At 39.8% G+C, this 26,880-nt stretch overlaps 1 protein-coding gene across 5 annotated transcripts in view; it reads right to left on the bottom strand.

The window, feature by feature from the left end:
* Positions 1-26,880, bottom strand: part of VMP1 (vacuole membrane protein 1) — a 71,538-nt gene that overhangs the window by 24,524 nt on the left and 20,134 nt on the right. For all 5 annotated transcript variants that reach the window (XM_030027077.1, XM_030027079.2, XM_030027078.2 and 2 more), the window contains 2 exons: positions 17,365-17,532; positions 12,475-12,606 (listed from right to left, as the gene is read on the bottom strand). In XM_030027077.1, coding sequence (XP_029882937.1) covers positions 12,475-12,606; positions 17,365-17,532 — 300 coding nt within the window. The remainder of the gene's footprint in view (positions 1-12,474; positions 12,607-17,364; positions 17,533-26,880) is intronic.

Here is a 26,880-nt window from a genome sequence, read left to right as displayed (position 1 = left end):
AGGTGAACTGAAAAAGTAGTGCCTTATGTAGGAATTTCATAAGATGTCTCCCCCTGTACTCTACAACAAAGCTGAATGTGACCATGATATTTTCAGTTCCTATTTTGTTCACCATTTCACAATGCTCGTGGGGTTAGAACAATATTTTCACTTTTATAAGCCAATAAAGATTTTTTCACAGCTCCATAAATCTCACTGTAAAGTATCTTTAAAATAAAACACTAAAATCCAAGTATTCAAATAGGTCCATGATATATTTCAAGGGAAGTTGTTTCCATTCTAATTTTAACATATTTACCCATTATCTTAGACTGCATTGCTAATACACTGTTGTATTAATTTTCACAAGCTGGAATTGGAAACAAACTCTCTAGCAAGTGACCTATAAACTAATGCTTGCAGCACAACTGGTTTAATAAAATATATTATTATAATTATATATAGATTGACTGTATTAACTTAGTGTAAGCACAGTGCACCATTTTTCATCAAATTTCTTAAAAATAAACAGCCTCCTTCACCCACATTTCTAGACTGCTGCAAAATTCAAGGCTGCCTTAAGACTAATTTTTTCCCTCCAGCTAAAAACATACAATTTTTGTTATAAAACCAATGATGAAAGTGTTGAAAAAAGTGTAACAAGTTTTTGTCTCCAAAAAAAACCCAAACCAACGTTGGGGCAATTTTTCTCACCTTATGTATTCATAATTTCTTTTTTTTAAGTTATTACTCAGATTGTTTCTTCTTTAATTTTTTTTACATTCATTGTCTATTACAAAGTACTCCACGGAAAGCACAGCTAAAGTTCTAAAAATTTCAGTCAATAACTTCTAATTTGTCTTCCTTTTTCAAACTTTCTAAATAAGCCAAAAGAGATAAATTAAGGGGTTTTTCCCCCCCTATTTTCTGTGATCTAATGTAATCATAGCCATGAATAATTTGCATGGTAATATACACATCAGGGTTGCAATAAAACTATGCATTTGCAGCCTCAACATTTACTTTAATGAAAACAAGTTCAGAAATACTTCTGTTTGGTTGCTTCCTTAAATTTCATTTGTCAAATCTTTGCGACATCTGCAATAATAAAAAGACCTTAAAAGTTTCATTTCTCAGAGAATACAATCATCAGTTTCACAACTTTTACCTATTTCACAATATAATTTTTCTCTTATAAAGCCTGCACAGGGAACAATCTTTTCTCTACTTTTTTAAGCATTTGAAATAAAAGCAAAACAACTTTCATAACTTACTGCTTTAAAAAAAAAATAAATTAAAAAGACATAAAAGTTCAGCTACTTACAGGCAAAACATTTTCCCCCAAAATTAAAGTATCTAGACTGGACTCGACTCTCAGCTAATATGATTCATTCTCTATAACATTTCAGGATACTTTAGCTCACTATGTCCCTTTCAAAGATGATTTGTTTTTTTGGTTTGGAAATAGATTTCCTGTGACTGCTACAATACAGGCAAAGGAAGGTTAAATGATTAAACATTACTTCATTGGGTTAATCATCAGATCTCAAGAACTGGAATGGAAATGAGAGGCATAAAAAGGTCAGTGCTGAAATACTGATTCACAAGTCTCAGCTGGCGGCTTGAGGAAGCTTGCTTCATATCTGCCTTCGGTAAAATGGCACATTTTATTGATACCAGCATTTCATTACTACATGTTGCAAAAGCAAAAAACCCTCCCAAACCTCCAAACCTAAAGGGATAGTAAAGAGAAATGACATGTTTTGCTGCTAACTAAGACTTACCACAACGTTCCTCCTTTAAATATGCGTTACGGTACAGCTTTGAGTCTAACTGAACATGGACCGTTTATCCCTACAAAAAAGCCCTCCTTCTTGAAAGAGTGAATGGACAATTTTGTCTTAACTACAAGGCTTCGTCCCATCCCTCTGTTTTATTTTGTTTCCATTTATAATTTAATCTCTACTTCTTTCTCCTTCGTTGTAAAGTAAGTTGCACAAGCTCTTCTGTATTTGAGCGAAGAACATCTAACTAGATTTAGTTAACAAGCTCAAGAAAAAAAAAAATTAAAAAAAATCAATTTTTACTCTTTTCCTTCTGTAACACTGATTTATTATCAGAAAACAGAATGGTCTCAATTTATTGTTCACATTGAAATTGTGAAGCCTCTTTTTTCTTAATCTCTAAGAGCAGACATTGTTGATGGATCCATAGCAAGTAACTAGTTGATGGTTACCAAGGAGTTCTGAATAATCAGCATTGGATTGAATCCCACAGTCCTTAGAGAAACAACCCATAAGACTTCGACAATAGATATTTTCTTGAAAGACTGCACAGATGGGCCTATAACGATTATGTAAGATAACAATTTATTTTCTAACATGAAGTTGCAATCAGTTTTTAGGAGCATCAAGAAAACTATGACTCCCTATCACAAACCCACTCTTCCTTGCATGCAGCAGGGATGATAGTTGTCCATCTCTGAAAGATATGATCCACAGTTTGAATGATTTGAGACCCAGAGAAACTTTTCTTCTATCACAATTTTTTTTTCCTGTAAGTATGTCACGCACTTTACAAATATATTGGTAATATTGGTGGATACAGCACAAAGAGGAAGGCCAGTAAAGAAGGGAAGGAATATATGAGACTAAATTCAATCTTAAACTCATAATCTATGCATTCTCTACTAGTAAGAACAGACAGTGCCTTAATGTAGGATCAGGGGAAAGTCAGTGATGTGAGTATTAATGCAATCGCTCAAGCAAGATAATAATTACCTAGCGGATGGTAGCCTTAAGAAGTTCAAAATAAATTTCTGGAAGGCTTGGGAGGCGTTATGCAGGATTTGTTACTCTAATAAAAACAGGATCATGAATGAACATTAAAAAAATACAAAGACATAAACAGGGATCTGAAGTGAATGTGTGGCACCTTGATGGTCCTCTACAAACAAGGAGAATACTAAGGTTGCTGTAGAGGTAAGTATTCATCCTAGTGCCTGCAGACTCCCCTGAGGCGAAAGTGTAACTTGCATGTGACGAAGAAGTGGACAATCCTTCAAGATTTGAGTATAATTTATACTATTGTTATAATAGTTTCTTACTAGAAACATTTACTTATCCAGATAATAATCTGAAGAGAACATTTTTTTTCCAAAGATTGAAGATGATGTATGAAGCTACCATCCCAGATTATTAAAATTATAAATTCCTTAACATTTAAAAAGCTGCCTACAAAGACAGTGCTCCTTTTTATGTAAAAATCTGAGTTATGTTAAAAATGAGCTGCATAATATTTTGTTTCTTCTGGCTTTCTATTACAACACAATAGAATCAAACACAACTTATGGGAGAATGACCATTTGTGGTTAGGCAATGAATTCTAGAATTTCAGAGGACTGGGAAGAATTATTAACTCATTGAAATAACGTATTAACTGCAGAAGAGCAGTTTTAAAGAAGTCGGATAGCTACCTACAGGCTGCGAGGTTACAACATACATCCATGCTAAGAAAGCAGTAGATCAGCAATGACATTTAATGATCAACACAGTAACCCGGAGTTACGATGAGGAGAACAGAGATCAAGATACAGTTGATAGTCATTGCCTATCACTGCAAATAATTCATTACTCAGTGACCAACGAAACCATTTCATACCTCTCTTGCAAGACATCAAAGGTAACAGATCTCATGAGTAAGGTTCCAGTAAGTTGCCAGCAGGAATATTTTGATAGTGGTTCATGGTGGCACCGATCTCCCACTCCATCAGCTGCGATGACTCTCAACATCTAAATGTGTGTGGAAAGGGCTGTGGCCCTGCATCTCTGTTCTAGCTTTCTCAAAAATACTTCCAGCTTAATACAAACAAGGGGCAAACTAAAAGGGGATATTTCCATCTTGGTGCCTCGAGAGAAGAGGGTGTGAGAGGTAAGGTTTAAACTTACTTATCACTCGAAACTCTGGGAAAGAAAGGCCCTGTCTTGGAAACCGGGCTGTCAAAAGACAAAGTTTAAAAAGGCTTTCAAGGATTACTGAAAGCAGCTAAGGGAAGGTGGCAGATCTAAGCAAGCACTGAAGTTTGATAAAAGGTATTCACATACGATAGGCATAGGACAGACATTCCAGATTAAGAGGACTGGGTCAAATTCTAAGCTTGGGAAGGAAATAAATTTCACTTCACAAAAAGTCTGGGTTTTCTGAGACATTAAATTCTGGAAGAGGAATAGGGCAATCATGGAAAAGTTACGAGAGAAAAATACGTCCATGTTGAAAATGCAAACACCGTTTTAGAAACTACAATATGAAGAAGACTGAACAGCAATGAAACAGGGCCCTTGACTTCACAGGCTTTACCAAAGAACTGTGGAAAGACAAGAGAGCAGTACCTACAAAACCTCATTAATTAGACTATGTCAGAGATCTGAGGACTTAAAGCTAGTAAGACTTCAAACCATCATTCAGAATATTTGTAGGCAAGGATGAGCATACAGTAGGTACTACATACAAATCCCAAGTCAACAAGAAATCAAATACACAGGTGAATTCTTCTACTAGCCTTTCCTAGGACAAGAATACTGAATACCGACTGTTGAGGGAAATGCACAGATTTATTTCCACATCTGTTTGTGCTCAAATACTTGAGGTTGGTTGCGTGTTAAGGGGTGATGCTGCAATCCACAAAGATAATCAGAAAGATGCTCATCTTTGGGACTTTGTAAACTCAGACATATGAGTAACTACAATTAGTTCTTGTGCCAGAAAAATTGAAGTTTTTCCATAGAAAATACAGTTAAACCGATTGTCCTTATAATCAGATTTTAAAACTGATGTTAGAAAAGAAAGACCCAAGAAGCCATAGAGCAAGCCCTATGCAGAGCTGAATGCTTTGCAAGTTGTGGAGGAGCAGAGTAACAGACTGAAGCATTCATTCTAACAGCAAGCTTTGCTTTCCTTGGTCATTTAATTTTAACCTGTCTTGGAGTAAAAGTGTGAAACTTCAGAGTAATGGATCCATTATATGGCAAGTAAGACCTCCCATTAACACAAGTAGGAAGGAACCCAACCAGCTCTGGATTAAACAGACCATTAGCTTTAGGAACTTCTAGGTATTGTCTTCACTTCATTAACCAACTGCACCATGGTAAGAACATTTTATTTCCCTCACTTCTCCCTCTCCTCTAGACCTTGGGGGAAGAACTAGCAAATGCTTCTTCATAATAAACTCCATCTCAGGAGCTTTAGTTTCAAGATTTTAGACTTACAATCCAACACCATGCTCAAGTTCGGAAGTGATATACCAAAATGAACACCTATTATAGAGCTCAACGAGTTAGTAGGCACCCTCAAACTTAATGCCAGCATTTTCCACAACTAGAACTGAAGCTCTCAGACTCTGATGTAGAAAGCCCTTTTGCTTCACACTGTAAGAATAAAGAAATTTTGTAAAGAATAAGACACAATTAAAGGAAACAGTCTGAAGGAAGAGGAAGGAGCATGTCCTTTCAGTCTTATCAAATCTGTCCTATTAAGCACTACCCCTTTTAACCACATCCCCTGCCACCTCTACTCCTCAATTCAGGTCTGTGCAGTAGCATGAAGCAACACATCCCCTTTGATACTTCATAATTTCATAGTGGTGCAGGAAAGCATGAAATAAAACTTATTATTTCCTTGCTTGCTAAAGAACTACTTTCTATTCACAACTTGTAGGAGATCTGGCAGTGAGCAGATCCTGCAATCTATTTCATGGAAGAGAGTTGTCAGGTTGGCATGTCAGCGAAGCAGCAAGGCCGTCGGGACAGTCCACGCAGGAAGAGATTACCCAGAGAGGCTGTGCAGTCTCCAGTCTTGGAGGGCTTCAAGACCAGACTTGACAATGCCCTGAGGAACCTGAGCTGATCTCATAGATGACACTGCTCTGAGCAAAAAGTTGGCCTACAAACTGCTTCAGGTCCCTTTCAAGATGATTTTTTTTCTGCGATTCCATAATGAGATACTAGCAGCCACCTACAGAGAGAAGAATGAAGGAAAAGAACATCCTATCACTCTGGTTCCCACACATCAGCCATTGACCTCTCCAGCCTTTGCTTCTACAGTTGAAAGCGTATGCTGGCATTGCCTCCACCAACGTGCTGGCTGCCTAAAATACCATTGCAGCTGCACAGCGAGTGCTCATTTATCTCAGAGCTACAACTGCAGTTAGCTATTGTGGCCACAGGTCTGCCGACCGAGTTATAGTGGTGTGACGAGCAATTCCAGGATATTGTCAATTTTTTTTAATCCATTACAAATCATCGAGTCCTATTTTTGGGCAGTTTAAGATCCAGACATTGTAAGGAAGGGCTCATGATTGCTGGATTGAAGCAAGTTATTGCTTTGCTTTAGCCACCATCATCAAGAAAGGAAGCAATTTTTGATAACCAGACAAATAGATTGACCTTTTCAATCTCTGCCAAATCAGAGCCAAAGTCACCAGCGCTGAAAAAAAATACACTGTTCCTCCACAGAGAACTTAACTCTAAGTTAAGGAAGAAAACCCATGCACAGAAAAATACTTGTAGAATAAAAGTGAGCAACTTCTTATGCAGCTGACAAATCCTTTTACACACACAAGTCTTCCTGCTCAGCCTAGCCAGCAGATGTGCAATGCTAAGCATACCTCTCGCTTGTTCTCCCTCAGAAGTAGCAGAGGTTCCCAGACAGCTTAGAGAAGTGGTCTGCATACCAGACTCTTGTACAACACAGATATTTAAACAGTGTCTGGAGGGGGGGGGGGGGGGGGGGGAAGTAGCCATTTTCTTGATTACGATACCATAATTAATTTCTATCAGTTATTGAAGGCTCTCCCTGAAAAAATATTTTTGAAGCAGCTTATCTGACCCAAACTTTTGATCATTTATTGGTCTTTCTCAGAATACAGGGGAGTGAAATAGCAAGTATTTAGGACCAAATTTTTCCCTTAGAAACTGGTGTTGAGCATTCCCGACACACATAGAACAGGGCATGCAAATCCAATGGCAGAGTTCAACTAACTGCCTTTCCACAACTACAGTGCAAATGCAGCCTGTAAGATTTCCAGTAAACTTGGTGACACTCTTTCTGAAAAGGTTCATTTCTGTTGTAAAGTTAGAGATTCATTACTGAAAAAATTCCTCTGAGCTAATATCCTAATATTGAGCAAAAATATTGCAAAGTAATCCAGATTTCTTCAGTGGCTCGATAATTTCCAATTTATGTATTTACACACTAAACATTAAAATGACAGAGGGCCACGTAAAGGAGTTTTAGGGAACAGACCTTATCACAAAGAGCCGTTCAAAGAAGAATGTGAAAAAGTAATCTCTAGATTACCATTAGCAAAGGTAATGTAATGCTCATTGCTGTTTTTTCCTTATCTGTAAGCAGGTGTGCAAATGAATAGAACAATGCAGGCACAAGACTGCCCTATTCTCTCGCCAGTGTCCAAAGAAATCCAGCAAGGAGGTGGCTTACACATTTGTTACTCATAGCTCCTATTGTCTACCCTCTGCCTATATTAACTCTTTGCTACCTCTTTTCTCAGGAACTCCTCTGTAACAAGTTCCCTTATTTAAAGCTTTCATTCCAAAGCTTGTTTCAACTCAGGAATTTTGGAGAACAATTTAAAACTAAGCTGTTACTTAGTATATTGATGGCTCATTATATTGCCTGTGAAAAAACCCCCACCACACTCTACTGTTAGTTCGCTGCCAGTTTGCCATCTCACTCTCAAGCGATAGCATTCATAGGAAGTTTCTAAAGTGAAGCTTCAAGGTTTGATTAGTTTTGAATTTCCATTTAATTACGTGCCCAGATAAATGGGGTAAGATACCTCCCCGACATATAGTAACAAATGCAGGCATCAAACTTCAGGAATGCAGTGTGTGAAGACAAGCCTCCTGGTGGCCACCCATCAGGCAGCCTAGACCGAACACCAGCAATCTCCGTCTTGTACGGCACAATTAATAAAGAGAGGAAGCTGATGAGGAAAGGGGGTGACTGGAAGACGGAGCAAGAGAAATTATGAACGGAATTTGATGGTGGGTTTAAACAAGTTATTTCTGGGAAAGCAAAAAAAAAAGAAGTCAACGTTTTCCAGTTATTGTATGTGACTCTACCACTTCCATTTTTATGATAACTGCTTTATAAAAACCTGCTTGCGGTCTGCTTGAACTTCTTTTTTCTTGTACCGAATACCCTCAAAACCTTTTGATTAAAGCAGCCAGCAGCCGGCGAATCCTTTTCAAGCAGGAACTTATCAGATACTAGCTGTTAGCTTAATCACGGGAGAGATCCATTTTTAATTTGGCCGCCTTATTTTACACTGCTAATTAAGTAACATTTTGCTTATTAGTTCAACCTAATCATTCCATTCGAATTAAGTCACAGTGTCGTGTCAGAACACAGTGCTGGGTTCTCGGAGTAACCATGGCTGGGTGTGGTACCGTACTTTGTTCTGCTTCTGCAAAGAGAAACCCCACATGAAGATGTGGAAAAGCAATCCAGCTCAAGGCACCAGACCTTTCAGAAACGCTGGAAAGATGGGTTTAACATGTGTCTAACTGTCACTATCGCAAAAGTTCATCAGTTTAACTCCTTGCAGACAAGAAGCCGACTCTCCGAGCGAGCAGGAAGTTGTTCGGTGGAACTCCTGACGCAATGCAAACCGAAGCAGTTGCAGCTTAGTTTAATACAAACCCTCTTGAGTCCACGTTGACAAATTCTTTAACAAGCCCTGTGGTTACAGGGAAGCTGGTTTCAGTCTGAGTCACTCCTGTTCAAACAGTTTACTGGAAATGGAGGGGAGGGGGAATTTTCAGAGAAGTCATGTGATGGCCAGACAAACCACAACCAGTAAAGGTTCAGTGGAGTCAAAAACAGGTCCCAGCAACAACTGACATTCAGTGTGCAGATGGCACTCAATCATTTACAAACCAGTCCTGCTGCATCTCGGCATTTCTATGGATTTAACCCTTTTTCAAGTTTGTATTCTTCCAGAGGCAGGACACAGTTCGGAAAGTAAACAAACAGCAGTGGCTGATAGTAACATAGGCAACTAGAAAATATTTTTACATGGAAATTTGGCTGCAGCAATGCTGCACAGAAGCAAAGCCCAATGTGTAAATCATTAGTTCTTAAAAATATGCCACTTAATGAATCCAAACACTTACAGTCATTAAGGATTAGATATACAGCAAAGATATTAATACTTTTTTCCTCCTAGCAAGGAGTACCACGATACAGCAAGAGCCCACGCATTATGCATTATCACTAAGTACCTTGAGGGAAGCTGGCATTAAAAGCTTCATTTCCACCAGAAACCTCCGTCAGCTTTAAGTGTTTCAGCATGACAGAGAAAAGATGAGAATACTTAACAATCAGCAACTATTAAACGGGCAAAAGAGAGTCCCTGCACATGTGCGTGTAGATATGAAACTACAAAAGTATGCTTGCACTGTATTATTACCAATGTGCTGCCCCAGCACTAAATAGTAGATTCACTTCCCCTAATTGAGAGGTTGGTTTGAACGGCTGCACTGGAGATACTCCCCATGGCTAAAAGGGCAGCTCTGATAAAAAACTCCTTCGCTCTGGAATTCGACTGGAAGAGAGTTAACAGCAACTGAGATACCGATTCAAACATTCCTAATTTTTAAATACTGCCTTGAGTATTAACAAATCCGACCGAATTGCTCTGTTCCTATAGCATGCTGGGCTCTGCATTGTGTGGAGCTCTGAGAAAAAAGAGCCCTGCTTGTAAACCACACTCCTTCTCCAGGGCAAAGTGGCTCGATTTTAATAAGAGCAGCCACGAGACAAGAGAAGCTCTGACGCTCCCTTTATGTAACTGGGGCTAACTCCCTGGCGTGCACACGCAGGGACGCACAGGAGGGAGAAGGGAGTGTTCCTTTAAAATGAGGGGCTTTTTCTGAAGGATGCTGATGGAAAGTACAAGGCAGACTTACACGTCGTCTGCAGGCTAATGAGTTTTCTCAAAACCTCGCTCAAGGAGACAGGTCACTTAGATCTGAGGTTTATGACAGAAAAATCCATCGACAGACTCTTTAAAGTAAATAGTATTTTACTCTGTGTAACTCTGAACGAGGCACTGAACCTTTATGCTGTTTAGTCCTTCTAGGTTCCTTTTTCTGTTGTTTTTTGAAGTGCCAAGCTAGCAAGCTCATTCCCCCTCACAGATCCTTCAGGCTGGATGTTATATTCATAGTCTATTCTCACCATAGAAGATGCTCATCTGTTTCTCAAAATTACCATTGTTTTTGAGAAATGGCAGCAACAAGCTTTCTAAACAAAACACACGCAGGCAAAAACGTCAAACCATTTGGCTTTGCCTTGTAGGCATATAGCAGCTCAGCAGAAGTAGAGGGGGAAGCTATTCTTCAAAACCTAACACACCCATTTTCATGCCTTTCAAAAAGGCAGGATGAAGCGAGACCTTTATACTGAAAGCAGGCTCCTGTCATTTGACGTCAAACATTTGTAGTAGCCTCCATGCAATAAGACACTTGTCACATCCCCCGTGTTTTCTTAAGCATAAGGCTTCAACTTGGGAGAGTGGGAGAAGCTGCTGTAGGTAATGAAAATTGTTATTGAGCAATTTAAAAATAGACATCATAACTGCTCGTGAATAGCAATTACAGAACAAAGAGTGATAAGCTATGCTGAAGATTGGGATTTACTCAAGGTCATAGGAAAAGGCAGGCCTGTCTCCCACAGACATCTAGCAAAAACATGATTGAAGCCAAAAGCAAAAAGGAAGTCATATTAGCAAATGGAAAAAACTGAATTGTCAGTTTTATGAGTGCAATACAGTTTAATCGGATTGTCAAAGCCTCATGTTAAAAGAGTTTTATAGAAACCAAACCACAAGTGGAGTTTAAAAGGATTTTTTTTTTTCCTGGCCATCCATCCACAAAACAACATGCTTCAATCCAAATTCAATTGCCAAGAAAATAAAATCAAAAGTACTGGTAAATAACACCATCATTTTTCTTAATTAATTACATAACGCCATTCGTTTACTAAGGGCATTCAATACAGCTAGCTATATTTTGGCCTGTCCTGACAAAATGCTCTCTAGCAAAAATTTTCTTCCCAAGAATCTTACTGTGCATTCTGGAAACCAACTCTGGCTGCTCCCACAACTGTACACGCATATAATTTGCTGGGAGAGTTTCAGTAAACACAGATAGCATTTCAGCTCTCGAGTCATGCATTTGACTGGTTTCGTTTGGTTGTTTTTTGGTTTGGTTTTTTTTTTTTTTTCTCAACACGACTTGATTTTTATACAGTTAGAGATTATTTTGCAAAGCAAAGACTGATGATAGAATAAAGGACAAAGCAGATCCCCCTCCCCTCCCCGCATCTTAAAAGAAGTAGAATTTACTATTTACAATAGCAGAAAAACCCTTTGGAACTTTCTAGTAGGGGGAGGCTCTCAGGAAACACAGGGTTTACTGTTAGAATTACTAGATTGCACTCAGTATTTCCAGACAAACCACCTTCTTTTCATAGAAAAGCTTCATCCATTTTTTGAAGAGAAGGAAGAAAAAAAAGTAAAAGTATATATTTATATCAAGAAAATACCCTGGCAGAACAGTTCAAAGACAGCAGTGCATGGTAAATAGCATCTGCTGTTTTTTTCATAGCAGTCTCATGACCCGTTTCAACTTAGTGGCAGACAAATCATGGTAGGAAGGAAGGAAGAATTCAAGAAGGGAAAATACAGAAGAGAAATTCAGTGGCAAGTAGTTTGAGGAAAAAAAGTTTAATTTCTTCTAAAACACTATGATTAACTTGTGAACAGGATGCAAACTCCTGACCTGAATGAAAAGTTACCTACGATAATATCTGACTGACGTACAGCATCAGTTGCAAACTACGCTGTAACACAAGCAGTATTTAATCCATCAATAAAATAAATGACAAGAGCAACGAAAAGGGATTCAGAGCAGTTTGGGTGCATTTTCACATCAGGAAAAGTATGTTTCCTCAGGCTGATGAACGGGTCACGCACTGGCCCCTGAAGGCGTTAGTGGCAGGGCAGGCAAATCTTACCTGAAGGGGATGAGCTGACTGAGAATCATCTCCTGGCCCAGGAAGGCTTTAAATGCAGCTATAACAACCATGGTTATGGAACAGCACCTCCTCTATCGCTGGTTTGTTAGCCCACTTTCTCCCTACCTTCATTGTGCTGTTCTTGGAAGTTTAAATAAATGTGGTATTTGTAGCAAATACTTTGGCTGCACTATTGTATGTGCTTCAACAAGCTGCATTCTTGTCCTCCCATCACCAGAGGTATCTCTACCCAGTGGAGGATCTTTTTCCATCCCTGGGAAGTCCCTTGTGAACTCACACCAACCGATTTTTGGCCCATTCCCGTTTCATTGGAATGGTTATTTACTCCATCTAGTTGTTCTGTGTTTTATTAATTCTGTTGTTTTGCACTGTTCTTACTTGTGCAGTCTCTGCATGTTCCAGCATCTCCTCAAATTCCTGGTACTCTTCATCATCAGGTTCAGCACCAGAGAGTCGGGCCGCCCTCGCCATAAAATATGGAGGCAGCTCTCCAATGGCTGTGCCAGCACCCTGGGAAAAGAATAATTCTGATTTATTTTCGTGTTTATTCTTAAATAGGAAACATGTGATATGCACAGCCCCGTAGACATTTCAAATGATTAGAACCGATGAGGCCAGCTGCTTTGAGAAGCTTGCTTTTACCCACCAGGTCAAATTTCTCCCGATTTCAAACGTTAACGCTGCTCCTTTGAAACCCCGCTTTCCCCCTTCCCTCCTTTTAGCAAATTCAGCTTCTCTCGGCACGGACCGTCACGCTTGCGAGTCAGCGGCTCCCAAGCCGCGGTCCGCAAGGTCAAAACGACACGATCCGTGCGTCTGCGGGGCCCTGCGGAGCGGAGCGCTGCCCAGCTCCGGCAGAGCTCCGCAGCCGGCGGCCAGCTGCGCCCGGAGCGGCGGGGAGGCTGGGGCTCGTCGCCGCGCTGCAGCCGGAGAGCCAGCCGGGACGGGGGCCCTGCTATCCGCCCCGATCCCTGACTCGGCGCAGCGCTGCCATCCCACCCCGCCACATGATGCCAGACACATTCGCCGGCATGTGACAGCCCTCGCTCCCGAGCGGCCTTCGGAGTAATCTGGGAACTCCTCCCCGGTGCCGTCATGTAGTTTACTGGTTCAGTCATGAGACTCGGTGCGAGTGTTTGTTAGAAAACAGGCTCGAGTTTTCCTACAGCTACGAGCGAGGAAAATAAGGTTAAGCAAAGCCTGATCTCGAGTTTTCTCTCTCCTTTAGATGGAATGAAGCAAGCCAAGAGAACCCGACATGAAAGCATGGTTGCTTTCTCACCACAGGAAAATTATATTTGTTTTCTCAGGACATCAAATGACTCATTTCAATCTTGTGGGTAAATGCAACTTTAGCTTAACCAAGGAAAAAAAGAAAAGAAAAGAGAGACAGCTAAGACTGAACATATGGATAAACAGAGGCTAATGAAACAGGAACTCGTCCTATATTTAAACCGTTCTGAGTTTAGTCCAGGTAAATAGCACAATAGTTGGGCACCGCACTGGAAAAGTGCTAAAACGTAGCTACATGCAGATGGCTTTTCTCTCTTAGGGTCAGTAGCGAGTAACAAATGCTTTTCTATTCCTTTGAAGCAATGCGAAAGCTTTTCAATTTCCTTTGTTCCTGCTCTATGTGCAGCTGCAAGCAAGGGAGAATTCCAGCTGCTGTGGATATTCCAAATCAACAGGTTGTGGTTTTCAATACCGCCGCTCTCTGCAGTTACCCAAACTGTTAAATTCTCAGTTTAAGCATATGAAGTGCACAGCCTCATATGTTTATGCCCTTGTTTTCCACAGAAGAAAAAATTTAAACGAGTGCAACAAGCTGAACTTCATTAATCTGCAGATTTCTGGCACAAGGGAAGATAAGCCTGAAAACAGTAGCAACAACGTTTCACAAAAATTAACTTGAGGTTATGTTCTCAGGGTGATGCAAGAACAAAAAGTCACATTGCTTCTCCAGGCTCTGCCAATTTGCTTTGGCTTCATTTTGTTAACTGAGGAAGAGGTTTGCATGTGTGTACTGGACATGAACTTTCTTTAAATTGGATAAGTCACATGCTCATTATTACAAAACATTTCAGAAGTGCAACAAAAATCATATGATTTCATGTCTGCTGGAGATAGGTTCCTTAAGTGCGTTAAAAAAAAAAGAAGCAATTAAGGGATCCGAAGCAGTAACTATTTAACTGCTTTTTGTAACATTAGCTGTCCATTTTCACCATTTAACTTCGAATGCCGGTTTTACATGGAGCTTCCTTGGACTAACAACAAATTGGAAAGGCAAATGCTAATCAAAATTCTTTTACACAAATACATTCAGAAGAGGAAACTGGGAAATTACTCCACTAGAAAGAGTCTTTTAAACAGATTTTATCCTGGTCAGGACACAGGCCGTCTGTTCTGCTAATCCCGAGCAATTAAATATTTTTATTCTTTCCCCTTATTTCTTGTAAAAAACAAAAAAAGCTGCAACACATTAAAAATGTAGGGCACTATTGAATTCCTTGTCCCTGTGGGATGGAAGGCTGTGAAAACTGGCATACACCTAGCAGATTGTTTTTGAGAGCCCTTCTGCAGGCCAGGACTGGTGGAGCCAACTTTTACAGTGATTGAAAAAAGCATCATTTTCATTTCACCTAATAATTCCTTAGATACAGTGATATTTAATCCTCGTAACACTCATTATCAGCAAAAAAGGCTATCACTGACATGCAAGGGACTAGTAATGATTTTAATCTCTGGAAAAAACTGTACCTGGTTTAAGTTGGCTGAAACAGCCACTGATGTTTTTGTGATCTGAATCAAATCCCTTGTGCAGATAAATCCCCGCATTCAAACCTTGCAGGATACTTAGTCTGGGTAGCTTTATAGTCAGAGGTCTGCAAAGTCCCCACTGGGACTGACCTGCTTTCAACATTTCACATGAAAACTTATATTGCTACCACCCTCCTGTCTCCCTCCAAATAATCAGGGAGATTGGCCAGATTTCACTTTGGAGCCTTTCAACATAATTTCACTTTACAAGTCTAAAGGAAACAGGCTGGTGGTGGTGTTATACATATTCTTCACAGGGCTCCAAGTGCTGCATTAGGAACACATCTGTATACATCTAATAATTCCTTTTCTTTTGTATTTACCCAGTATTTGCCATAACTTCAGGTTTCAGATCTAATTAGAAGTTGCTGGTCCCATTTAAAAAAAAAAAAAAAAGAAAGAGATATTTTGTGAGCTCATTCAATCATACCAAGATTAGGAATTAAACTTAGTATTCCTGATTACGGTTTAAAAGCAGAAAATTAAATAAATTAGATTTCTTTTTTACCAAGGTTTTGATTTGCAATAATCAGCCTTTTCACTTTCTGAAAGTCACTGTAACTTTCCTGTTAAGTGGACATTTGGTTTAAGAGTGACAGAATCAAAAATAAGTTTCTTCAACAGCTTCCATAAAAAGTGAACTGGAATTAGGACAAAAGAAACATACTGGAAGAAGCAGCAGCAATTGCCAACTTGATTTGGCTTACAGGAAATTAGCAAGCAATGTTTATGTACTCATGAAACATTCCAAGAAAGCATAACATTACACTAGACACCACTGGTAGACAGAGGATGCTCCCAAGGGAAAATCTAGTGGAGACAGCGTTCAGTGAAAAGGTAGCTGACAATGAATTCGAAGGCGAGAAGAAAGAGAGAGGGGGGAGAAAGAGTGGGATACAAACGTTCCGGCTTGGTCCTATTCCCTTGTCTTTTCCCTAGCCTGAACTAAGAAACGCAGCTCAAATGAGAGGCTGAAGGTACTATTTGTTCTCCCTCATGGCTGCTCAGAAGGATACAAGCTTTCAACCCTTGCAACTCTATTAACTCATTTCTAAACTACTTAATTCTCATCATAGTTCAGTTATTTTACATGCTGAGGATTAAGCAATGGATGTTTACCCTGAGCTACATTTTTATTTTGCAACCCTAGAAACGTCATTGTAAATGCCATTTTTATTACTCTAGTCTCCATTAAACAAACTTAAGCAGAGGGGGACGAGGAAGAAAATAAAAGGAAATCTTATATTTATGGTCTTATACAAGTACTTGTATGTTTAGCTACTTATGTAGCATTCAGGCAATTCTGTCCTCTCATTAGAAAGTGTGAAATTTAAGATGTACTTTGCTTCTTGAGAGGGCTGTAAGTCCAATTTCTCTGTTACTATTTTGACCCTGGTAGTGCTACACATTACTTTAGCCTGTAATGCATACAACCTAACTGGAATTTTTGTAAGTAACACAGCTGCTGATAATTTTAAAAGCTGTGGTAGTGACCAAAGTTGCCCTAATGTATCTTTTCATAGCATTAGAAGGAATACAAGGGCAGACATCAGATACCATGTATTTTCAGAACTTCCTCTCTCTACATTTGAAATGGACAACCAAGAATTTAATAATTAAATGATCTGCTAGAACAGGAAGTCAGTAGTAAAATAAAGTTAATTTGGCATGCAGTTCACAGCAGATGCATCTGTGTAAACTGCAATCCAAAATAATCTACATGTAATGAAAAAACCATCTTAGCTGACCAAAATCCTCCAAAAATCAAACTTATATAAAAAAGCTGCAGAGGGCAAAAAAAGGAAAATGGAAAGGAAGTTCCAATGACAGCATTTCCTAAGGTCCTGATTCACTTAAAAGCTACCCTGCTTTTCCTGTTTTTGCCATGATGGAAACAGGCAGAGAAACAGAAATAAAATACATAAAAATGTGCAACATAACACTCTTTTATTGAATCCAATCTATTGATGCAACCCAGAAAAACATTTCAGCTATGATATTAGGGCCCAAGTACTTCATATCCGTAACTGCAACTTCACTCAAGTTACAGGCTCAAAATTTTTGAAATTATTTATCGCTTAACTGCATGCAGTGCAAGACCTGACAGCTGCAAGTTCATTTGGGACACAGATACCCTTTCTGAAACTTACCTTTTACATCAACAGCTTTGAAGTACATGAGCATTCTCTGCTAGCATTTAGAAAAGTAGTCAACACTGCAGTTGATAAGATAGCCCAGTAATACCCTATTACTTCTCTTTAAAGGACATTAAAATTATCCAGGGCAAGAAGGTTGATCAGGAAGGCATCTATTCACATTGCAAACATACATGTTACTGTTGGCAGTGTAAGCCATCACTATTTTGCTAGTTCAGGAATTTTTGTGTATTGCTGGACACAGAAATTAAGTGCATAAGTTAAAAGTGCTTAAGTTTTATAAACCAAACCTTACCCACATGCAGGCCTCCAGCCTAACTTTTGAGATGATAGCCCATAAAGAGATGGATCCTTCAGTCGGCTCCTCATCAGGACAGATAATTTGATCCGGGTAAGGAGGCTCAGGAAAATTAACTGAGTTACATTCATATGCAGCAAGAGTAACTGATGCTATGTGTGGACCCTGAAAAAACACAAGTGATTTCAAATGCATTTTATGTTAGTTATAATAAAAGTTAAAATTAAAAACCCACATTTGTCCCTGATGCCAGGAGCTTAGGCTAAAACTTAGTGTTTCTCACTTTGGCCATTAATAATGTTATATATGTAAAATGTTGGGTTTTTTTTTTTTTTTTTTTTAGACCATCTGAAGTGCAATGTTGAGCTATTAATGCTCTTTCAAAAAAAAAATAAAAATCCTTTTTGTGATCCACAAAAAATGCTAAGGAGCCTTTCAGCTTTTGCCATGCCATTGTACAGTAGTATGAGGTTGCCAAGGTGAAATAAGAATCCTTACTTTGTAAAAAACAGGAAAATTTTCAAAACTTTACAATGTTCTCCTCAAGGTATTTATGACCTACAGCTTTATTAGAGCAGGTGTTTTCCCTACCGTTGCTTTTAGAGGATGGAGGCGTTTAAATTTTATGTTAATTTTTTTTTTAATGACTGGGACTTTATGACACCTTAACAGCGGACCTTCTTAACTTTGGGATATTTCTCCATAAACCAGTTGCTTAATTTGCGTCAGTTTTTCTGCATATACAAGAAAGTGACCTTACTGCTGTTTGCTAAAAATGGTTTGAAATACAATTCAAAACTTAAACATTATTTAAATGCCACATAATTGAACTCCTTCTAGTCTCCATCTTACATTACAAGATTTTTTTAGACAGACCTCCAAATAAAACTAGTATAAAAATCTATTCAAGAATTGAACTGCTACATACTTTAAAATCCTGAAAGAATTGCCATTATTTTAATACAAAAGGAGCGAGAAGCAATTCAAATAGTCTATGGCCTGAACACTAGACATTGTAGCTAAAAAAGAAATCACTTAGCAAAAGGTCAGGGAAACATTGTCTGGGAAAGAAGGAGGAAAACAAAAAAAAGTACTGAGTTAAACTAAGGTCTTTTCATAAAGTCACAGTTTTAAATAAATTTTAAAGTTTTCTTTACATGCAGAACAATTTATACGAACCTTAACTTCTGCTATTATTTGATGGATTTTGGCATCACGCTGGGAACCATATTGTCAACAATTTTCTTCTACGTTTTTTCTTTAGATGAGTCATGTTTTATTAGACCAATAAGGGAGCCTGATACCCCCCCACCCAAATCAAAGCTAAATTCATTACAGAATAACGAAGGAAAGTGTGATAGACCTCAGCACAGCCATTCCCCTGCACAAGGCTTCCGAGGCTCACTTTGAAATGCAGGAGCCAGAGATATATTCAGAGGACCCTGCAGGCTTCATTTGCACATTAAAGGGTGAAATTCCACAGCAGGTCTCACACAAAAGGTGAAGCCCCATTGCTTCTTCTAGACTAGCTGGGAAGAAGATTTTAGTTGGGTTCACTCACGTCAACATTTCAGGTCCCACTGAAGAGACCAGAGCACTGGACTTACGCAGTTACATTGATACTGTAATTTTTTAGTGGCAGTGAAGTAAGAATGTTGAAAAAAATACCAGTTATATTTTTCTATACGACAGCTGTGACTACTGTTGTCACATGTAAACAATTCAAAATAAAACCATTCTTCTGGCATGCAACTGGTGCAAGACAAGCTGCTCTGATACCAAGCAAATTCTTTTGTTTATTCCTTGTTACTTTACAGGAGACTAATTCAAAGTGCTTTGGCATACTTTGGATTATATGAATACATAGATGCAGCCTGCTGAGATGATAAATGAGAAGAAAAAGAAAAACAAAGGTTCATTGAAGTAAAACTGGAAAAGAGAGGATCCAGAAATTGACACACAAGAGTGATTTTGATATGGAAGGGAGAACAAAGAATGGATGAATGAACCAATGACTAATAACGTATACTATTGACATTTCTATAGGCTCCAATGGCAACTAACTCCTTTTTGGTACTTGCAGCAAGATCATCCCTGTCCCCAGCAGCTTCATATCTAAACAAATAGCATATCTCTATTTTACTCATCGAGGACAGACTTAAAGAGAGTCAAAACTTTCCTAAAACTGTAAAGTACATTTATGGCAAACCTGGGAACCTCCTTTTCCATTGTACTCAGAAACTTAGGGTATTTAATCCCACGCCCTGCTTGCCGCTCCCCAGTCTGACAGCTACCTTGGGACAAAAAAGGTCTCAAGCCATCTTCCTTAAATTAATGGTTTTCACCTGCAGAAATCGGCAATAAAATTCTCTTGAATAGCAAATTTGCATGGAGAAAATCCCCCCCGTACTTGAGTTGTAAATGACCATTTCCTACGTTCCCTTGAGAGTAAGGGTAAGGTTGTTGCCAAGGCAGTGAGATACGGTGTGTGAATCAAGAAGCATGGTTTTCGGTTCCACAAAATTTGGAAGACGTACCACACTACAGTATAACTACAGCCAGCTGCGATGGGAGACTGTTAGTTTCAGCTTTATAATAGTAAGAGACAAATTTAGTCGCTACTATAGCGAGGGCCCCACACCCTTGCAAGGTTTCAGTGATGGCATTACCAGCATTTCTTCTCTGACTGCACGCAGGGTGTGTAAAGACGACCGTACAACCTCAGGAGAGCAAGCAATGACAAAATGCCTAACAGCGGACTGCTGCACGAGCTTCTTGCCACGAGCAGCTTCTCAACAGAGTTGCCATCCTTGAAATGGCTTAATGGTCTCAAAACATTGCCTCCTGTTAAAAGAGCTCTCCCAGTCTCAACAAACGTCTGCAAAAGAAAAAATTTTACAAGTAGCCGCCAATGGAAAAAAAGGCATTTCACAAAGCAGCTGTAAACGGCCCATGAGCCACCTGAAGACTACGCCAGTCGAACATAATTCACCCACTGCAATGTAAACAATTCTATAATGGAAAAAAGTTGGAGTTATGGAACCCACAGAAGCCACATTTTAACTGGAATAAGAAATAAAGCATAAACGGTTCATTTAGAGTGATGAAGTGTGGAGTATTGGAACTCGGATCGAGCCAAAGGAAAGCAGAACAATCCTGTGTCCTCCTCTGGCAGCGGAGCCCAGCTGTCCTGCTAGTCAAATGGACGACGTCTCACAGCTTGGCAGGCTGCATGCAACATCTCTGACATCTGCTTTTGTTCTAGCTTAGCTCTGAAAGCTCACATAGAGCATTATACTTTCACAAAGCCATGGTTACCAAGCACCTCAAAACAATGGCTGGCTAAACAGGACCATGGTTGCAATGGGTGGGGGGGAGGAAGAGTGGGAGGGTCGCTGGGTGTTTCGTAAGAGAGGTGCCATTTTGCTTTATGTTTAGCAATAGTGACTGTTTAACTCTGAAATGGAACAGGAAACCAACTTCAAAGGAGCTTTAGGTGCCATCTTTGGAAAATCCCAGTCAATATACACTCAGATGTTTTCTCTGTACTCCTCCCTGCGCCAGAAGGATTAATTCTCATACAACTTTTTAGTCCTCCTCACAAATAATACCTCCTCCACCCTCTCCTCCTCCTTCTCCACGTGGGGCCGCAGTAAATACTCCGAGTGCTTTGCCTCTCTGCAATAGCTCAGTTTATTTCAACACTTTAGGAGAGCCTCCAAGATATCCCCTCTTTGACTCTAACTGCAGCTCTACCTTTGAAAAGGGCATTTGCAAAACTACTTCAAACCCTGTCATACCAGACAACAAATACTAAACCCAGGCGATTTAGTAGACACGCTGCTTGCCAAACCAGGAAGAGTCGCTGAAATTCAAGGCATGTAAGATCCTGAACACCAACTGTCTTTCCCTCAACCTCTTCCAATGATTTTTTTTTTTTTTTTTCCTTTTAAATTGCAGGAGGCACTAACAAGGGCTAACAGAAGAAATTGAGAAACATTCTGCTGACTCGGGTGAGAAACATTTGCTCGCCACTACTGACGACCAGAAGGAGCCTGTGGTTAGGCTGGAATGCGATTTGTTAGAAATATCTGTACAATTTACAAATCAAACAAGACAAGATCTGGTCATCAAGATCAACTCAACATAAATCTATTTTTTAGCAATAGTAATTTAGGGGAGTTTGGAAATCCCTATCTACACAACTCTAATGTCTCATCGAAGGTAACCTCGAACTCTTGAACTCACAGGCCTTCAGAGAAGTTTTAGCTCAGTGATTGAAGGCACCCAACTTAGACACTGCTAATGCTTAGAAATAAGTTACTTTAAATGCTGTATTATGAAATTTCTAGAAAGTATAATCTTTTTATCTATAAATTGTGCTTGGAAATTCATCAGTGCAAGTAGAAAGAGACGGCAGGCACATGTAAAAAAAATCAGGAAGTTAAAATCCTTAAAAACATGCTGATATGTATAATTCTTACAACAGAAGAGTCTTTACCATAAGGAAAAATGACTGAATACCCAATTAAAAATGAATCATATTTTCACATTATTAATCATTCCCTGCACCTAGCCTGTGAACACAATTAAAGCTATAAACAAACTCCGTATCAAGTGTTGGTTTCTCACATGCCCCTTCACAGAACAGCCACCCTGCTGAAGTGATATGAGCACAAGAACAACTACATCTAATTTTAACCTTTTATTTTTGGGGAAGATATAATTTTAGACTGGCTGTAATTTAGAAACATTTCACAAAGAAAAGTGATATGTCTGCCAGCAAGAAAAATATTACACTGAACTCATTGCTGAACTTAATGGGCTAAAAATCTGTTTTCCTCCATGGATACACTGCTTTTCATACTGGGTTCAAGACTCGGCCCTTCCACAGGGGGGAAACATGTCATGCTATATTTGATTAAGATAAATTGGAAAAACAAAAGCTTGCTTCTCATGGGAAACATCCTGCAAGCGTTGCCCCAGGCTGCGACTCATCTCATACTTATCTATGAAGTCATTACACCTCTCAAGAAACTAACACCATGTTACAGCATCTTTTTTATCTTCAAGAGCCGTGGACAACTACCCACAAAGAAAACTGCTCTGTGATTAAGAGAGAAAAGCTTGATCTGGAGGTGGCTAGTAAATATGTCAATCTAGTCTGTCTGTCTGTGTTACAAGATTAAAATGTCTCGTGATTTTATATAACGTCTGGTATGCAGCGCTGGTGGTAAAACAGGGCTCAGAATGAAGAAGGGACCCTGTACCTAGAGCATCCTCAAGTGACACAAACATCCATCAAGCAGTCAGGACTAGTTTTAGCAGACCGTCATGGCATTTCAAGCGATGTATTAATTTTACAATCATGTGTCTGTTACCAAGTTTCTATTCCCACTTCAGTCAAGCCTTGCCCCACAGTGCAGAGCTGATGGAAATTCCAAACGATGAGCCACAAGCTCTGAATATGACTGAACAAGAACCACCGAGAGAGCAGGCACGTGGTACCACTGCATGCATAACAGGGCCACGTTGCTACTTTGAGGAGTAACATGAAAAGCAGATGTTTTGTAAGGCTGTGCCCACGCTACTTTCTATAGGAGCAAACAGACTCATGTCAGGGAAAGACACAATTGGAAGAATCCAAGTTTATGCTCTGGTGCTGACAGAAGACAAAAATAATCTGTCAGCATTCTCTCCTTGCCCTTCCCTAGCCACCCACTTATTATTTCTGAAGAATAAATCACAGCATCTATTCAAATTGACACTAGTAGTGATGACTGGCTTTAACGTCTCCAATTAGAGATCGTCTTGCACTGTTATCATTATTTCCAGCCTGTTTAAGGAAGCAGTGACATAAAAAGTATAAAGTTCAGGCTGTGCCTAAAAAAAAGAAAAGAGCAGAAACTCCAAGGGAGCAAATGAGGAGAAAGCAGAACGTGACCTCTCAGCAGAGTTATGAGACATAGAACCAGTGACGAGGAAGTCGAGAGCAGATAACGAAAATAAGGCATCAGCATCTAAAAGGTAAAGTCCACCAACCTTCAAAAGGAAGAAAAGGGTGTACCTATCGTCTTACTAACTCCTCAGCTTGGTGCAAGTTCAAATCACTATGGCTGGCCAAGACACTCAAATATAGCTTAAATACTAGTATGACATCAATATTTTGCGGACTTCTGAAAAGTTGAAGCAAGCTAATCCTGCACAGATGGAGGTGCTTCACATTAGCTGTTTATTGCCACAGTTCCAGCTTTAGATAAACCATCCAGACTCTGACGTACGCCACTTTCAGCAGCACTGGAGGCCATATATGGAACTTGCAGTCACACCATTTCGGGCTCTGACTCATGAGGTCCGGCAATTCATGGTGGGGCAATATGGGAGGTTATTGCTTCCAGCTGTTCCACCAGCCCCTACGCCAGAGGCTACCACCCTCGGAGCAGGGCAGCGGGACCAGCAGTGTCTGCTTGGCAGTTGCCAGGCTGGCACCCAGAACTTAAACCACCACCAATTTCAACTCACATTAACGCACCAGACTGGGGGCTTGGGGCTCCGACCGCAATCTCTCAGGCTGAGCTGCAGCAGTTGAAGGGATTGCTCTTCCACAGCACAATCTAAACCAGAGGCACCGGTTTTGTTCTCTGCAGGTATCTATTGGTATCTGACATACACAACAATGGGTGCACTTCGAAAGACTAAGACTCCAAATGAACATATTTCTCCTTGAACATACCATTTTTAATCTCAGGTTTTTTTAAATGCAACCAGAAGATTTAAGAAACATGCAGGTAACACAACTAATCTGGCAGCAGTGTCCAGTTTAATTCATTGGACACTTGCACTTCATCAATGCACTAATATCAACGCTGCAGTTTCAAGCAGAACAGAGCCCATGCGAGCTACAAGCAGGAGCTGCCATCAAGAGATGGTTGGCAAAAGTGATTTTTTGTTTAAGTTATATGTTGATTCAAGTATTCCAGGATGTTTCAGTTCATTGTAAAAAGCTTAGGACAGCTGGAGGAAGTAGGTTGAAAGGCATGAAGGAAACAAATGAGAGAGTAAGAGTCACAAACAACCCTCACACAAACAGGATCCATTTCAACTTACTTTAGAATTAATTTCTGTCTCCGGCACCCACCCTGTATTTTTCTTTCAACTACCTTAACAACTCAATAGCAGTAATCTGAGCACAGATAATAGACAGAACCGTTTATTTCATTTGTTTTAGGCTTTCAGGTTGACATGTGAATTGAAGAACAGTATGGGCTGGAAATGAACACCTCGCTTAACAAAAATAATTCAGCACTGGGAAGGGGAGCACTGCTGCACCCTCCCACCTGGCTGAGGCAGCTCAGCCTTTGTTTCTCACTTTTTCCTTTACACACAGAACCCATAGTTTTCTGGGTTACTCACACTAGTTTTGAAGGATCCACATGGAAAGAGCAAAACTTCTCCTGAAGTTGACAATCACTATGAAAATACTCCTGTAGTAAAGTCACAAGTAAATAAATGGAGAAAAAAATGAGAGTAAGTTCTGTGGATTTCCAAATTATGCCCTGTCTACTTCATAAAAGTGGAGTAAGCCCTGTTTTGGAAGCTTCTTGTTTTAGAACCACTCTAGTAATTTTATCATGAGTCTCTTTACAAACTCAGCTCCTGGAACCAGTTAACTAAAAGGAATCAAGTTTGATTAAAAAGTCTTCAGCAGTCCTGGCAGGAAAAGGTGGTTTTTATTTGTGTTGTTTTTTTTTTAATTATTTACACCAACCAGCTCTTCTTTTTTTTTTTTTTTTTTTTTTTTTTTAAAGCTAATGGGCTTATTATTGCACAAGGTATCTGGATTTTAAATCTTCAGATTCTAACCTATACAAATTCAGATAGGGCCAAAACACAACTCATGTCAGCTGCAAAGCACCACACTTTCAGGAGGCCAGAATGTGACCCCACACCAAAGCCAAACCCTGGTACCAATTCAGAACAAAAGCAGGACATTGAACCCTCAAACCCAGATAAACTCAAACCGGCTCTCTGAAGCCAGCACTGTCAATAAGGACACTGTCTTTCCAATTCACTTCTCTTTAAAGGCAGTTTTCTGTTCTTTTTTCATGGCCTGAAATTATTGCTGTCCTCTCTTCCACTCTGCTACAGAACACCCTGGTAAGAATCAAGTGACAAACCCACATATTACAGTTCTGAAAAAATTCGAACTCTTGTGTGACCTCCGCACACAAAACATTCCTATTGTACCTCACGTTTCCTGTTTGTGCTAGTCCGCAACCCAGCCACCAGCAAAAACCTTTTCAGCAGTTGCTCCACTTGGCTCTATCAGCGAGCAAGCAGAGATCCATATTTAAGAAACAAAAAACACAAACAAATGCAAACAGCCAAAGCTCGCTCTGCACTTCTGACCTGTAAGGAATTCGCTTCCATTCATCCCCCACCATTACAGATTATAACAGACCATACACAGAAGGGACATTTATCACCCGCTTCCCGCGCAAGGCTTTTTGATAGGCATCAACTCTAAGCTGATTTTGTTTGCCTCGGCCGCATCTTTTGCAATCCATTTGCCAGAGCTGAAGTGAAACCAAATCACGAGGCAGAGCGTTGGGTGAAGATGGCAATGGCGGCGCGGTCCCAACCACGCACTCCACCTAGCGTCCCCCGCTCCGCCGGAGCCCGCTGCCCACCGGCAGCTCATTCATTTCATTTTGCAGCAGCAAACAGACCTCTCCAAGATGTACAAACGCAAGAAACTCCTGATGAGTTACCCTCAGTCATCTTCTTTTGGTAATTAGGTGATTCATGCCATTTGTATTTTAATATACCACCAATAGAAGAGAAAACATCTCAGGACTAAGAAGAAAAATTGCGTGCTGCTAAAAACAGTATTTAGAGTCGTTATTCATAATAGTTTTATTTCCTACAGAACCACATCACAATTAATATTTTTAAAGTGTTGTTTTTAAAGAATTGTGAAAAACCTTTAATGAACTTTGGGAAAATAAGCCAGCAGACTTGTTTTGAAAGTGTCAGAATAAAAAGGACTCTTAGAAGAGTGGCCTGCTTCCCTATTTCTTTTTTGAAGATCTGTTCTGTGCCAGCCCTTATCTCAGTGCCAATCTGCAGCACGAGAATTGTTTCCCGAAAAGCCATGTCAAATTTTACGTTTAGTGCCAGCTACAACTAAGGAAGCAGCATTAAACTAGGAACTAACACAGCAGACAATGTACAGACCCTTTATAACATATAGAAAGTTCTTGAATCACAGAAATAAGAATAAAAAGCCCATTATCAAACTAACAAAATTGACCTCTCCGTCCTACACCAAGATGTATGCAGCAAGAATATTCTAGTGACCAACAAAATCCAAATCAGATGTGAACCAGGAGCAGTAACATCCCCCCCACGCACACACTGAGACTGCTTTAGACTGTAAAATCCACCTTAAGCAAACTGTTTCCAAGTAATCTCTTCTCAGCTAACCCCAGGATCTCCCCTGGCACTTGAATT

Source organism: Aquila chrysaetos, chromosome 10, assembly GCF_900496995.4.
Source record: "Aquila chrysaetos chrysaetos chromosome 10, bAquChr1.4, whole genome shotgun sequence".
Classification (NCBI taxonomy): Eukaryota; Metazoa; Chordata; class Aves; order Accipitriformes; family Accipitridae; genus Aquila; species Aquila chrysaetos.
The sequence above is the reverse complement of the archived record's forward strand: the minus strand, read 5'-3'. Positions and strand labels throughout refer to the sequence as shown.